Source organism: Narcine bancroftii, chromosome 6 (assembly GCF_036971445.1).
Source record: "Narcine bancroftii isolate sNarBan1 chromosome 6, sNarBan1.hap1, whole genome shotgun sequence".
Taxonomy (NCBI): domain Eukaryota; kingdom Metazoa; phylum Chordata; class Chondrichthyes; order Torpediniformes; family Narcinidae; genus Narcine; species Narcine bancroftii.
This window is the reverse complement of record NC_091474.1, coordinates 82,701,707-82,717,416: the sequence shown is the minus strand read 5'-3', so window position 1 is coordinate 82,717,416 and position 15,710 is coordinate 82,701,707. Positions and strand designations below refer to the sequence as shown.

Genomic DNA, 15,710 nt, shown 5'->3' with positions numbered 1-15,710 from the left:
CCAAAGTGCACTCTCTGGAGGAATTGTGGGAGTTGGATTTCTCACACACACATCATGATTTTAACTAATTATCCATTTTTAATGTTGATTAAGGAAAATATATTGGTCGGATCTCCTGGGCTAATTCTCCTCTTTCATTAAATTTTGGGACACAATCATTTTCCATCTACGACTCATCCAAACAGAAACAACCGTGATTCATTTCTCCGTACAATCCCAGAGGGTCAGCACTTTAATCTTTGAATGCTCCCAAGGCAGAGAAACAAGTACAGAGAAAAAATGCTCCCTTGGATATGAAAGACAGGCCGATACTTAAATAGGGTATGGTGGCCTCTTTACATTCATGTTGGTTTGCCGGAGATAGCCATCTTAAATTGTACAGGTCTTTGAAGAGATGCCCAAGCACAGTATACATTTTGACCTTCACACCTGAGGAAGGGCATCCCAAATGGAGGCACTGCAGGGCTGGCTCACTAATCCCTGAATTGAAAGGCCAGATGAATGGGATGGGTCTGGAATCTAGCCAAATGAGAGGTGATCTAAGAATTGAGAAGGTTGGGGCTCAGACACTGAATCTAGAACCAGTTTGAGAGGGTGAAGGAATTGAATATTTAGGATTAAGATGAAAGGAAATGTTTTCATTTGATCATTGTGATGCTTGAGAACGCTCCCTTGCCATGGTCGGTGGATGTTTAATTTTCGAGTATGTTCAAAGTTGACATTGATGGACTTTTGGACAAAGGATAATGAGGGATTTGGGAATCGTGCAGCAAAGTGCAGTTGATCCACATGATCTTCATGAGAGAGCAAGTTCAAATCATGCTCCTACATCTTGTGCTCTTATAAACATAAATACTTTTGGCAGAAGGAGCTGTTTTTTTTTCTTTAGAAAGTCTTAAGCCTTGTAATTCCTCAATTGCAATCATCAGGCTTGTAGGATAGAATTTTGGCAGTCACCCAAGCTTTGCATTCATCCATTTGACAGCAACTAATACTGTGGGAAGAGAGAGAAAAATCTATCCTAAATATATCAGCCACACAATTCCAGTCTCTGGAGAGACATCCACATCACTTCCACCAACATGCGCAAATCCAGATGACTGCCTGAAATTTTCTGTTTACAGATCAGCTGCAGATCACAACTGATCATCTCTTTGAGTTGATGCTTTTTATTACAACCACAAAGTGTCTGTAGTCCTACAGATCGTCTGCTTCTGAAATTTTAATTAAAAATGTCCAAAAGTCAAAGTTTCTGTCTCTGGTAATGTAATCAGCAGTGAAGCAGACAATGAATATTTACATTCGTCACAAAGGATTAAATCATTACCTGTTGCTGCAAAGGATAAATTTAAATTTGAAAATAAAATCTGATGTGATATTCCAGGTTTGAGAATGTTATGAAGTATTGGCCGGCAGTGATCTTCCTCAATATCTTTCTTTTTTCCAGTTGTGATCGTCACAAGGCCCATTGACTTTGAGCAGGTGCCGGGAGGGTTTGTCTACCTGACGATCATGGCGAAGGATGCTGGAACTCCTCCTCTCTACAGCACCGTCCCCGTGATTGTTGAAGTTTTTGTAAGTCTGCATGTTGTCGGTACTTCTTTTCATTTGTAGCAACATGGGATTGTTCGGGGGAGTTGTCAAGAGAAGGGCTGATTTTTTTGTCCAGATTTAACTGACTCCAGGGTCTTGGTTAATACTTGATGTCAAGGCTGAGGAAAAAAATAAAACCTCCATGTTGCACTTTTCAAAAGCCCAACAACAGATATGAGAGTTCAGGCAGCGTGTGTGGAAAGAGAAGCAAAGCTTCAGGTCTGAGACCCTTTGTAAGAGCTAGACGTTTTGGGAAAGGGTCTTCGACGTGAAACAGTCTTTTTATTAATCCCATTTTTGGTGAACAGTACATGAGGAGGAGTACATAATCAAGAAAGAAAAATATATCACAATATGACACGATATGATAGAACATATTGCATTACACCACAATTAGTGAATATGTTCTCATCTCCTCAAACGGAAATCTTTAAAAAAAAGAAAAAATGTATGTAAAACCACACCTAATCTAAGGAAAAAAAAAGACTGGTGAGCCTATCCTGAGAATTTATGAATAAAAATTAATCGTCAGATCTTCACTAACAGAGAGAAAAGAAATAAAATATTGTCTGGAAGGGATGATAATTACACTAACTAAGTCATGTGGAAATAATTTGTAGAAGGTCCCCAAGTCTCCAAATTTAACAGAAGTATCATACGTACGACTCCGAACTTTCTCTAAACTTAAACATGACATAATTTGAGAGAGCCCTTGAGTTAAAATAGGTGGATATCTTTCATTTAAATAAGATCACTCTTCTACCCAACAATACAGGAAAGGTTACAACCGGATGTGTGGAAGTGGGAACTTGTCCCACTTCTGGAAGTATAATTCCAAAAAGAGCAGTCAATGGGTTAGGTTGCAAACTGATACCCAGTAGAGCTGACAACGTCTTAAAAATATCTCTCCATACCTCTCCAACATTTCTTTCTTCTTTGGCTTGGCTTCGCGGATGAAGATTTATGGAGGGGTAATGTCCACGTCAGCTGCAGGCTCGTTTGTGGCTGACAAGTCCAATGCGGGACAGGCAGACACAGTTGCAGGGGAAAATTGGTTGGTTGGGGTTGGGTGTTGGGTTTTTCCTCCTTTGTCTTTTGTCAGTGAGGTAGGCTCTGCGGTCTTCTTCAAAGGAGGTTGCTGCCCGCCGAACTGTGAGGCGCCAAGATGCATGATTTGAGGCGATATCAGCCCACTGGCGTTGGTCAATGTGACAGGCACCAAGAGATTTCTTTAGGCAATCCTTGTACCTCTTCTTTGGTGCACCTCTGTCACGGTGACCAGTGGAGAGCTCGCCATATAACACGATCTTGGGAAGGCGATGGTCCTCCATTCTGGAGACGTGACCTACCCAGTGCAATTGGATCTTCAGCAGCGTGGATTCGATGCTGTCGGCCTCTGCCATCTCGAGTACTTCGATGTTAGGGATGAAGTCGCTCCAATTGAATGTTGAGGATGGAGCGGAGACAACACTGGTGGAAGCGTTCTAGGAGCCGTAGGTGATGCCGTTAGAGGACCCATGATTCGGAGCCGAACAGGAGTGTGGGTATGACAACGGCTCTGTATACGCTAATCTTCGTGAGGTTTTTCAGTTGGTTGTTTTTCCAGACTCTTTTGTGTAGTCTTCCAAAGGTGCTATTTGCCTTGGCGAGTCTGTTGTCTATCTCATTGTCGATCCTTGCATCCGATGAAATGGTGCAGCCGAGATAGGTAAACTGGTTGACCGTTTTGAGTTTTGTGTGCCCAATGGAGATGTGGGGGGACTGGTAGTCATGCTGGGGAGCTGGCTGATGGAGGACCTCAGTTTTCTTCAGGCTGACTTCCAGGCCAAACATTTTGGTAGTTTCCGCAAAACAGGACATCAAGCGCCGAAGAGCTGGCTCTGAATGGGCAACTAAAGTGGCATCGTCTGCAAAGAGTAGTTCACGGACAAGTTGCTCTTGTGTCTTGGTGTGAGCTTGCAGGCGCATCAGATTGAAGAGACTGCCATCCGTGTGGTACCGGATGTAAACAGCGTCTTCATTGTTGAGGTCTTTCATGGCTTGTTTCAGCATCATGCTGAAGAAGATTGAAAAGAGGGTTGGTGCGAGAAAGCAGCCTTGCTTCACGCCATTGTTAATGGAGAAGGGTTCAGAGAGCTCATTGCTGTATCTGACCTGACCTTGTTGGTTTTCGTGCAGTTGGATAACCATGTTGAGGAACTTTGGGGGGCATCCGAGGCGCTTTAGTATTTGCCAAAGCCCTTTCCTGCTCACGGTGTCGAAGGCTTTGGTGAGGTCAACAAAGGTGGTGTAGAGTCCTTTGTTTTGTTCTCTGCACTTTTCTTGGAGCTGTCTGAGGGCAAAGACCATGTCAGTAGTTCCTCTGTTTGCACGAAAGCCGCACTGTGATTCTGGGAGAACATTCTCGGCGACACTAGGTATTATTCTATTTAAGAGAATCCTAGTGAAGATTTTCTGCAATGGAGAGCAGCGTGATTCCCCTGTAGTTTGAGCAGTCTGATTTCTCGCCTTTGTTTTTGTGCAGGGTGATGATGGTGGCATCACGGAGATCCTGAGGCAACATAGGACATGACCAAAGCATACAAGTTCGAGAATATGAAGCAGTTTCTATGGATGCTGCTTAACCTGCTGAATGTCTCCAACTTGATCAGTTTTTATTTCAAATTTCCAATATTACTTTTTAACATTTTTCAACAACCATAAGGGATTAACAGGGTAAAACAGTGCACATGGCAGGAGAGTTAGAAAGCAAACATTAATGTAAATAATTGGGTCTGGTAACCAAAGGCTTGCTAAATCTGACATGTTTTAAGGTGCATCATGGAAGGGAGATTTCAGATGTCAAGTCCCAGTCATTGTTTCAAGTTATTAAGTATGAGGATTGTCAAGAGGATAGAACGGGTGGTATGGTTAGTGTAGTGGTTAGCATGCTGTTACAGTGCCAGCAACTGAGATTCAAATCCAGCACTGTCTGTAAGGAGTTTGTGTGTTCTCCCCGTGTCTGCATGGGTTTCCTCTGGGCACTCCGCTTTCCTCCCACCCTTCAAAATGTATAGGGTGGCATGGGCTGGTGGGCCGGAAGGGTGTGTTACGGTGCTGTATGTCTAATTGGGGCACCATGACATGCTTAATAAAAATAATATAGGAAAGAAGATTTAACATGTGCCTGATTGAAGCAAAAAGGGTCAGAAAGCACAGAGGTAATGGGTGAGTAGGACTTGGTGTGCACTGGAGCCCATAGCATCATTTTAAATGGGTTCAGGAAACTATAGATAATAGAGCAAGAAAAGATATCTGGAGTGCTGAAATTTTATGCCAGAGATGCAAAGATAAAGGTGAGCTGAGTCAGGAAGGGAGGTGAGAACATGGTCAAAAACTTAACTACCTGGCTGACCACAAGTCTCAAGGTTGTTGCAGTCTGGTTCAGCTTCTAGCAGATGCCAGGGAGATCGACGGAATCATTGGCATTTCCAATATTTGGAGGAAATTTCTCCTCATTGAGTGTGTTGATGAGGTGTAGAGATGGACAGGGCTTCAGCAAGTTTGGAGACTTCAGCTAATGAAGGACCAATGAACTGCCATCAATATTGAATGTTTTTTTGGCAAAATGTGCATTGAGATGATCTGATGAAGTTGCTTGTGGAGTGAATATTGGGCCTGTTCTTCAAAGTCATGATCTTTGACGCACACCAGAGTGGAAATGAGGGCAAGGTTCCAACTGATGAGCACTTCTTTCAGTCTCAGTGGTGCAGCCTTGAATGAGTTAAAACATCTCTAATACATCCTGAAGGGTAGCAATGATTTTTTGTTTTGACATGAAGCACAAAACAGGCCAATTTGGTCCTATGAATCCATGCTGCCCAATTTACACCCATTAACCAACTCCCCAATACAATTTTGAACAGTGGGAAGAAACCTGAGCACCTGGAGAAAACCCTTGCAGACATGGGGAGATAGGGATCCTTACAGATAGCGTGGGATTTGAAAGGTCTGGTCCTGATCACTGGTACTGTAAAGGTGTTGCGCTAACCACGACTCCAACCAGGCCACCCACTTTGTAGTTGGGGCCCCTCTCAACAAGAACAAATACCCATGATAGAGTGCATGTGGAATGGCCTTTCCCTTCTTGGAGTTGATTGTTGACTTGAGGGAGGGAAAGCCAGAGGAATACAATCCAGTGATCCTACTGGGATCAGAGGTGGAGAAGGTGAGCAAATATAAGCCCTTAGGAGTCACTATCTCAGAGAATCTTTCCTGGACCGAACACACTAAAGGCATCGTGATGAAAGCTCGTCAGCACCTCTGCTTCCTCAAGAGTTTGCAGAGGTTTGGTATGACATCAGAAACCTTGGCAAATTTCCACAGAGGTGTGGTGGAAAGTGTGCTGACCAGCTGCTTCACAGTCTGGTATGGGGACACCAAGTGGCCGTGAGCACAAACGCCTGCAAAAGGTTGTGGACACAGCCCAGCCCATCCCAGGCAAAACCCTCCCCACTATGAAGAACATCTATAGGGTATTCTGCCATCAGAGAGAATCAGAAATCATCAAGGATCCACACCACCTAACTCTGTTCTCATTGTTGCCATCAGGAAAGAGATCTAGGTGCCACAAGTCTCTCACCACCAAGTTCAGGAACAGGTGCTTCCCCTCCACCATCAGACTCCTCAACAACAAACTCAACTCAGGGACTCATTTAAGGACTCTTACTTGTGCACGTTATTAATTTTTTTATTCTCTCTTGCACAGTCATTTTGTTTACATTCATTATCTGTTTACAGTTCTTTATTTGTTTACATGTACAGGCTGTGTATGTTTTTTTGCACTACCAATAAGTGTTAATTCTGCCTCACCCGCATAAAAATGATTTTCAGGGTGGTTTGTGATGTCACGTGTGTTCTCTGACAATAAATCTGAAATCTGAATCGATGGTAAAGAAGGTGAATTGAGATTCATTTCCAGAGGAATAGCAGACAAAAGTATGGATATAATGTTGAGATTCTATATGGCCCTGGTATATAGTTTCTCATGCCTTATTTGAGAAAAGATGTGCTGATGTTGGAGAGGGTTCAAAGAAGGTTTACTGGAATGATGCCAGGAATGAAAGGGTGAGCATCTGAGGAATGATTGTCAGCTCCTATACTTGTTGGAGCACAGAAGGATGAGGAGGTTATTCATAGAGGCATTTTGAATGTTGAAAGGCCTGGACAGAGTAGATGTGGCAAGGATGTTTTCCATGGTGGCGCAATCTAGGACAAGAGGGCACAACTTGAAGATAAAAGACCTTCAGTTTAAAACAGAGATGTGGAAAAATTTATTTAGTCAGAGGACCGTGAGTCTGTGGAATGTTACCATGGACAGCTATGGAAGTGAGGTTGTTGGGTGTATTTAATGCGGAGATTGACAGGTATTTATTTAGTTAGGGCATCAAAGATTACAAGGAGAAAGCCAGAGAGTGGGGCTGAGTGGGAGAATGGATCAGTTCATGATTAGAATTGCGGAGCAGACTCAATGGGCCAAATTCTGCTTCTCGGTCTTGTGATTCCAAGAATTGTTGGTTTGGATTGGAGAGTTGGCCTGGAAAAGAGGCAGGGATCCCACCCTTCATCTAGTGTGTGAAATTTCTAATAATTAGAGGACTCTGGTGCTGAAGGACCAGGTTTTAAATTTAAAAAAGGAGTACTGCAAATAATTAGATGGCTGACAGTTCAACGAATGTTTGAGTTAGTGTCCAAATTCCTGTCAGTGGGCTTGAATTCCCAAACCTCTGAGGCAAGTTCAGAAAAAAAAGCTCTTCATTCATAAACCAAGGTGGATCATTGCCTCGAGCAAAGAAAGAATGAGCTGAGTTTTTCCGAGATGCTGTTCTGTGGCCTTGACACCTACAAAGGGCAACATCTTGTCTAGAGATAGCAAAAGACTTTTTTTTTGTTGTTTTTGCATCCAAAGTGGGAAACCAGGTTTGTAGATTTTTCATGAACACTTAATGCACAACTCTTTGCAGCATCGGGCATCGGTTGTGGCATTTGTTATTTAAAAGCCTGTTGGCAGTGTTCATAATGAGTTTACCTTGCCATTGAAGATGTCATTCAGTCATGTAACTGAGACCTAATTAATAAACGTAGAAACTCCTTGGCCTTCACTCCTGACTTGTCTGCATATCAAGGTGAAATTCTAACTTCGAAACTCGTGCTCGGTTTATAAAGTTCACCAAACAACAATTTTTTCTTCTTCAAAGGGTCTGATTCCTAAAAAAGAGGATTATGATATACAACTTCATGATGCAATTTCAGATTTGCTGCATCATGTAGGAACTTGCAGAATATTAAATTAACTTATTGTATTTAGCATGTTTAATCGTATCATGATGTGTTAGTTCAACTGACCTAAAAATGTTTTGCCGCTGGTTTTCGTTTGTACTCGGCATCTAATGCCTCTCATGTCAGTGTCCAACAAAAGTTGGCCAGTATTAACCTAATCGGATCCAGTTGCTCCGATACTGCTTTTCCGTGGTCACATTGTCCTGGTGAAACCTGTCACCATGTTCGTCACTGACTGTACCAAGATCAGCAGGGAAGAAGTCCAAGTGCGAATGCAGAAAATGAATTTTCAATGATATGTTGCACCTCGTAGTTTTGTATGCTTGAAGCATGTTTAAAATATGACAGGAAATCACAATCTTAAAAAAAAGGATGTGATAGCAAATCTTGAAGGTGATATTTGTGATCAGCAGTCCAAAATCCATTAAATAAACCCAAAAGTGTTCAGGAAGCATAATGTTCATTGTTTAGCATTGTGTAGATTAAAATTAGTGCAGATGGTAGAAATCTGAAATGAAAACCAGAAACACAAGAAATGCTTAGCAGATCAAGAAGTCTCTATGGAGAAATCAGTGATTGAGGTCCTTCGACATCAACCATTAATTCTGTATCTCTTTTCTGGCCAGTTTGCTGAACATTCTCAGCATTTTCCATTTCTATCCTGCGTTATGTCCACAAGATTTGGAGAGGCATAGACAAGATGGGCAGCCAGCACCTTTTTCTCAAGGCAGGAATTGGAAGCACCAGAGGACATTTCTACAAAGTGAAGGGAGGAAAGTTTACATTTTAAATTTTGACAATTGCTGCCCAATTTACACCTCATTAATCTACACCCCCGGTACATTTTGAATGATGGGAGGAAGCTGGAGCCCCCAGAGAAAACCCACGCAGACATGAAGAGAACGTACAAACTCCTAACAGAGATCATGGGATTCGAACTGCAGTCTGGTCCTGATTGCTGGCACAGTAAAAGCATTGCATTAACCACTATGCCAATTGTACCAAGATACTGGGGGAAGCTTTTTTTATACAGAGTTGTGGGTGCATGGGATGGATGCCTTGATGGTGGTGGAGGCTGAAATATTAGGGACATGTAAGATACTTTTTTTTTACAAGCTCATGCGTGAAAGAAAAATAGAAAGTTATGACATAGGAAAGGCTTTGTTTTTTTTATAGGAATATATGGATCAGCACAACATCAAGGGCTGAAGGGCCCATACTGTGTTGTAGCTTTCTGTGTTATTTTGTATTAAATAAGAAGAATACATTTAAAACTTTAGATCCTCCTTTGTTGTCCTTGATTTGTACTGGTCCTCTGTCCAACACCCTCATCACCTGTGCTCCTGAGGGGTGCTGGACCTTGGTTTAGTTGTGGGATATGCAGCTATATAATCATGCCTGGTGCCAATCTGCAAAATTGTCTGTTTACAGAGATTTGGCGTTTTATTTGTTCTTAAATTGGAAGTACGTTTTCAGAAGGCATTGGCAGCTGGCAAAAGGAAATGTATGTCTGTCTCTTTGGCACCGCATGCACTGAGTAGAACTCCCATTTACTGGAGAAATTACATTTCTTCTGTAAGTGGCTGTGCTCTTTCAATAGGTCTGAACAGTATAAAAACAGACACTTCAGCCACTGTGTCCACGCCAAATATCAAGCACTCATCCTGCATTATACCTATATTATTCTCAGCTCCCCGTGCTTTCCACCGCTCATCTATACCTGGAGCAATTCAAGTAAACGATTAAGAACTGCTGTGTCTTTAGGGATTTGGGGAAGCCCAATTGGTCCCAGGGAGAACATGCAAGCTCCACAATGTCAACACTTGTGGTCAGCATGGAACCAGGATCACTGGAACTGTGAAGGATCTTCCTGAGTACAGTTTAACTGCCATGTTTCTTGCATCAAACAATTTAAAATAGAGTAAAATCCCTGGTATCTGGCACCAATGGTGGTTTGTATATAGAGAAAATGTGTATTTTCCAATTGCGTCATACTTAATCTTACAATGGCTAACTTATACCCCTGTATTAAGAATAAACAGTTTAAAAGATAAAAGCACTGCACTTACTTTAAACAAACTTCAACTGCATGAATATATAAGCCTCAAAGCATTTTACTTTATTTTCAGTCGCATTCTTTGAAAACATTTAACCATTGCTGCATCTGCAGGTTCCTCCATGGAACCGCCCGAAAGACCAACAATAACAATGGAAATTGTACTGACCATAAACACACCAGCAGTGCGAGTATAAGACAGCTTTAATAAACTAATTATGTACACTAAAAGGTCTTGTCTCTCTGCAAGACGAACCTGGAAGGCTAGACTGTAGCTCTAGACTGCTTTATATAGCCCCGGTGACCTAATGGTGTAATTACATATCACCACAGAAATAATTAACCCAACCTCCCCCAAGTTTACAGATAGAGCCTCTGACCAGGGTGATTCTTACTAAGCAGGAATAAAGAGGCACTTTAAGAGAGTCACCCCAACAGCAAACAGCATCAATCAGCTCTTCATCCTGGGCAAAGCCATTACTCTTTCACACACAACTTAATTCAAACAGCCGCTATGAGCAAAGCATGGCCAAGGCCCTCTGCTGGGTGAATACTTGCTCCCATCTTCACCAAAGGTTTATGTGTTACTTCAGAGAACAATTACTTTTTTAAACATGTATTTTTTACCTATTATTTATTCTTATTTACAGTACTTTTTTTAACTTATTTTCCTTGGGGTTTTTTTGCCAGTTGTTTGAATCCCAGATGCCAGGGTTTTACTGTATTTTAAATAAAATAATAGCTATGGCTTTTAAGGGCTATGTAATGATCGGAGAATGTGCTGGAGATTATAAGCTCATCCTTCTTTCAAATTCAATTTCAGATTTATTTTCAGAGTGCAGGCATTATATCACATACAACCCTGAGATTCTTTTCCCTGTGGGCAATGAAGTTACCAATTATTGGCAATGCAAAAAAAAACCTGATTCTACTGCACGTGTAAGCAAGTTTTTTCTTTAATTAAATAAACTGACAGTGCAAGAGAGGGAAGAGAAACAAGTGCACAAGTCAGAGTCCTTAAATGAGTCCCTGATTGAGTTTATCGTTGAGGAGTCTGATGGTGGAGGAGTAGCAGCTGTTCCTGAACCTGGAGGAGTGAGTCTTGTGGCACCTATACCTCTTTCCTGAGGAAGTAGATGTGCTGACGTGCATTCTTCATGGTGCCATTAGTAGTTTGGGTCCAGGAAAGATCCTCTGAGATAGTGACTCCCAAGAACCTAAATTTGCTCATCCCCTCCACCTCTGATCCCCCCAGTGATCACTGGATTGTACACATTAGTTTCCTCTTTCTGAAGTCAACAATCAGCTCCTTGGTTTTGGTGACATTGAGTGCGAAGTTGTTGTTGGTGCACCATTCAGCCAAGAGTTCAGTCTTCCTCCTGTGTGCGGACTCATCGCCACTTTATGCAACCCACGACCTTGGTATCATCAGTGAATTTATAGATGGTGTAGTTATCATTTATGTTCTCCTTACGAAACAGAAGATCAAGATTAAAAATAATTGCACCGAAAATCATGGGCCTTCAGGAGCTTGGTCACGAGTCAAATTAATCAGCGACACTTTTCCAGTTTTTAAATACTATTGCATGTTACGTTTAGTGGATAAGATTGTAGTCATTCAACAACACTTGGTAAGCTTTATTTAAATATTGTGGCAGTCATCTTCCTTCAGTGTAAATATTTAAAGTGATTAGACAGGAGTAAGTGCAGGGTGCATTATCTCTGAGACAGATCATTGGGATTGTTTGTATTCAAAGTGATTAAACAGAGCCTGCCTTGCCAAGCTTGTTGGAATGTGAAAGCATTTAAACAATGTTAACCTTTCAAAAGCACAAAAATGGAAGGTGCTCGAGTCTTGAGAAGCTAGAGAGTCTGAGCAAGTCAGGCAGGATCCTCGGAGAGGTCAGTCAGTCGGGTCAAGACCCTTGGTGGAGATCCCCTGAGTTCAGCTTCTCATTGTTCACTAAACAAAAAAAATTAACCACAACAACTACCTGCAAAAGGTAGTGGACGCAGCTCAGGACATCACAAGCAAAACCCTCCCCACCATCGAGAACATCTACAGGGAACACTGCTGTCGGAGAGCAGCAGCAATCATCAAGGATCCACACCTCCCAGCACATGCTCTGTTCTCACTGCTGCCATTAGAAAAGAGGTATTGGTGCTGCAAGACTCACACCAGGAATAGCTGCTCCCTGTGATAGTACAGATTCTATCACCAATTACCAGATGGTAGTGTAGGATGACTGTGATTAGCTGAGAGTGTAGCCACACCAACTGGCAGGTCTTAAAGGATTGCTCCTAGCCAGACCAGGTCATTCTGGACTCGTCAACCTACTTGTGATATGCTCCAGTCTTTTAGTTAATAAAACCCTTGGTTTGAATCAACAAATCTTTGGTTCTTTCGACGCACATTACACTCCCCCTCCACCATCAAACCCCTCAACGACAAACTCAATCAGGGACTCATTTAAGGGTTTTTACTTTGCTCATTATTTATTACTGAATATTTCTTTTCTATATTGCTGAGTCAGTTTCTTCACATTTCTTTCTTTTTTTGTATTTTTTGTCTTTATTTCTTTCTTTTGTATACATTTCTGTCATCTTTTGAGTACAGATTACAATGATCAGTAATTAGAAATTCTGCCTAACCCACAGGAAAAAGAATCTCAGGGTTGTATGTGATGTATCTGATGTGTGGATGAGAACCGCCATTTTGTCCATTTGGATGTCCACTGGAAAAATTCTAGGTATCCAAATAATTTTGGAGAGTCAGGCATCAAATCCTTGATATCTGTCAATGTTAGATCTTATGATGAAATAAGCATTAGGTTACTGGTAACGGAGGGCCTTCAATATAAATATGGTTGTACAGTTGTAGGCCTCACTGGAACATATTGAAGCCTCTTCATACCGCTTTCTGGACCAAACCTTGTTATGTATGAGGGCAAGATCCTGGTGTAATGCTAATCTCATCAAGTGTTGCAAGGAGGAGCAAGTATTTGATTGGAGGTAACTCTTCAGAGTAGTGCCATGGGACCTCTTCCATCGTCACCAGAGAAAGCGAAAACTGGTTCTCATTTTAATATCTGAGCAGTGGTACCTCTGACAATACAGCACTCCCTCAGTACTGCAAGGCATTGCACTGAGTTTGCATTTTCGAAGGGGTCTTCAAGGCACATCCTTCTCACTCGAAGGAAAGGGGAGCAACAGCCGATTAAATGTATGGGAAATGGAGAATGTGTTAAAGTGGGGTTGAAACCAGGCTGATAGAATTAGGGCACACTGATGTAATTCAATCCCTAATTAACATCATAATTCTGTCTGCATTTTCTCGTTATAGTTGCATTTTCTCTTTATAGTAAATCTGCATTTAAATTGGAACTTGGTGCTTGTGGTGCTTTAATTTCACCCTCAGGTGTTTGTACCTCAGCAATTAAGTGCAGATACTATTTCAAATATTGGTTTGTTGAAGTAAACTTGTTGCAGAAAAGTCTTCCACTGAGGCCCTCTTTCATTAAAAAGATCCAAATGATTTCTTCCAAATGCAGCCTCTACAAATTTAACCCTTTGGACTTCATGTCCGAGTTTTCAGGGACTTCCAACAAGTGCTTATACTCCGTGTCCTGGTTTTCAGGGTCAACCAACAAGCTCATATACTCTGTGTCCATGTTTTCCAGGACTTGTTTTATACCCACCCACCAGCTGGTTCATACTCTTGATTATACTGTAGTTTATGCATGAAGGGTTAAAAATACCTGGAGTCCAAAGAGTTAATGCTTCCATTTTTTTTGGCATCACCCTGCATGAATTTCAGAACCATCGTTTCCCACCTCCAACGGCTCTTAAAATAGCAAATGTTGCTGTGACTGTCTTGCTGTGAGTGGCAGAAGCTTCAGGCAAGTGGTAAAAATCTTCTTGTTAATTGAGAAAATATGTAAACTGCTTGAGCCCCTGTCCTTTGAGTTGAGTCTGGAGCCAGATGGAAGGGCTAACATTCTCACAAAACAGCATGACCCAGAGCTCTTTTAAAAGTTTATTAAGACTGGGCAAATGCCACAAATAAAGTTGATGTGCACACTACAAATAGCATGCAGAGGTCCAGTAAAAGGCAAATGGGGCTGGCTTAGTCAAAAGAGACAAGTTAGGTCGAAGGGCCTGTTCCCGAGCAGTGAAACGTTTTTTGCAAGATCTGAAATAACCAATGATTGCATGCTGTCTGTTGGATACTAAAATGTCCCTGCACCTTGCACAAAATGAAAATGAGGATGATTTGTCAAGTCAAGATGCAGTCAAAATGGGAACTTTTGCACAAGAGGCAAATGTGATTTGAAGTGTTTAGAGTTGGACAACAGAGTCTTGGATGAAACTAACATTAATTACACTGTTCAACAAATTTTTTCAAATGGTTTGCTTTCTGAAAAAAAATTGAGGGATTATGTTAGACAACTTCAGTCTGAACACAAAGATAATTTCAGATTTTCTGTCATGTAAGAAATTGGAGAAACATTAAATTAACTTTTATTGAATTTGGCATGTTTAATCGGATAATGATACTGACATTGTACTCAGCATCTGATGCCTCTTGTGTCAGTGTCCAACAATGGGTGGCCAGAACTGATGGATCCCAGTTGCTCTGATACAGCTTTTCAAATGTACTGGTGAAACCTTCCACCGTGTTTGTCGTTGACTGCACCAAGATCAACAGGGAACAAGTCCAAGTACAAATGCCGAAAATGAATTTTCAATGCATGTGACACTTTATGGTTTTGTTTGCTTGAAGTAGGCTTAAATATGACAGAAAAATTAAAGTTATATCTTTTTTTTTTAAATATGTGATAGGAAAATTTTATGGTGATTTTCATAATCAGTGGCCCAAAATCTATAAAATGCACCCAAAAAATGTTTGGGAAGTAAATTCTTCATTGTCCAGTGTCATCCAATAAATAGATGTTCAGGTGGATGTAACTAAATTGATAACACCTCTGATTTTATTTGTTCCCTGTCCTTTGCTTTACAAATCCTTTTGTTAAATCCATGATCCCAAAAGAAGAAAGTTCTTTGTCCTTTGAGTTGTGTGTGTAGCGGAAAGAAATTAACCGATATAAACTAGCTTTCGGTCCCATTGGTCAATGAATAACATGAGATTCACTGCTGATGTGTTTGCCACTCAAGGTCTTGTTTCTGTTCTTCCACACCCCAACTTTTTAAACAAATTCATAGGTGGCTACCAGAAGTTCTGTTCAATGATTGTTGCTAGTTAGAGAGTGCTCCAAGTATCTTTGTCTAATGGTGTGGAAGGGCGAATCTGAGAACTGGCAAGAAGGCACTGCAAGAGGCCATCCAGCCTTTGTTGTCTCTGTCAACTCTGCAGAAGCAACTTTATCTGAAGGTGCCTCATGTATTCTTCTCTCTCATAGGATGAAAATGACAACTCTCCAACATTCAGCCAATCTTCCTACGTGATGGCAATCCCTGAAAACATCATTGCAGGTGAGGCTGGTGAAATATCGGCGATTAGCTGGGTGTGCGCTGACTGACGATGAAGAATATTGCTAACCGAATTGCAATTTGGGAGCTGCCTTCTGGTTAATGGGTTCCTGCTTGTAGAGAGTGACTGTGAATCCATCACAAGTGCAGGAAGATAGTAACAATGTACTTACACCCTCAGATCAGAATCAAAATCAGAATTTATCATCTTGAACAAGTCAAGAAATTCATTGTTTTTGTGGAAGCGTCATAG

General features: G+C 41.4%; 1 protein-coding gene across 11 annotated transcripts in view; it reads left to right on the top strand.

Annotated features, from left to right (window-relative positions):
- cdh23 (cadherin-related 23) overlaps positions 1–15,710 on the top strand; it is an 874,975-nt gene that overhangs the window by 513,489 nt on the left and 345,776 nt on the right. For 10 of the 11 annotated variants that reach the window (XM_069885557.1, XM_069885556.1, XM_069885568.1 and 7 more), the window contains 2 exons: positions 1,448–1,575; positions 15,388–15,460. In XM_069885557.1, coding sequence (XP_069741658.1) covers positions 1,448–1,575; positions 15,388–15,460 — 201 coding nt within the window. Of the gene's footprint in view, positions 1–1,447; positions 1,576–4,117; positions 4,172–15,387; positions 15,461–15,710 lie in introns of those variants that run through there. The other variant, XM_069885565.1, reaches the window with a different exon arrangement.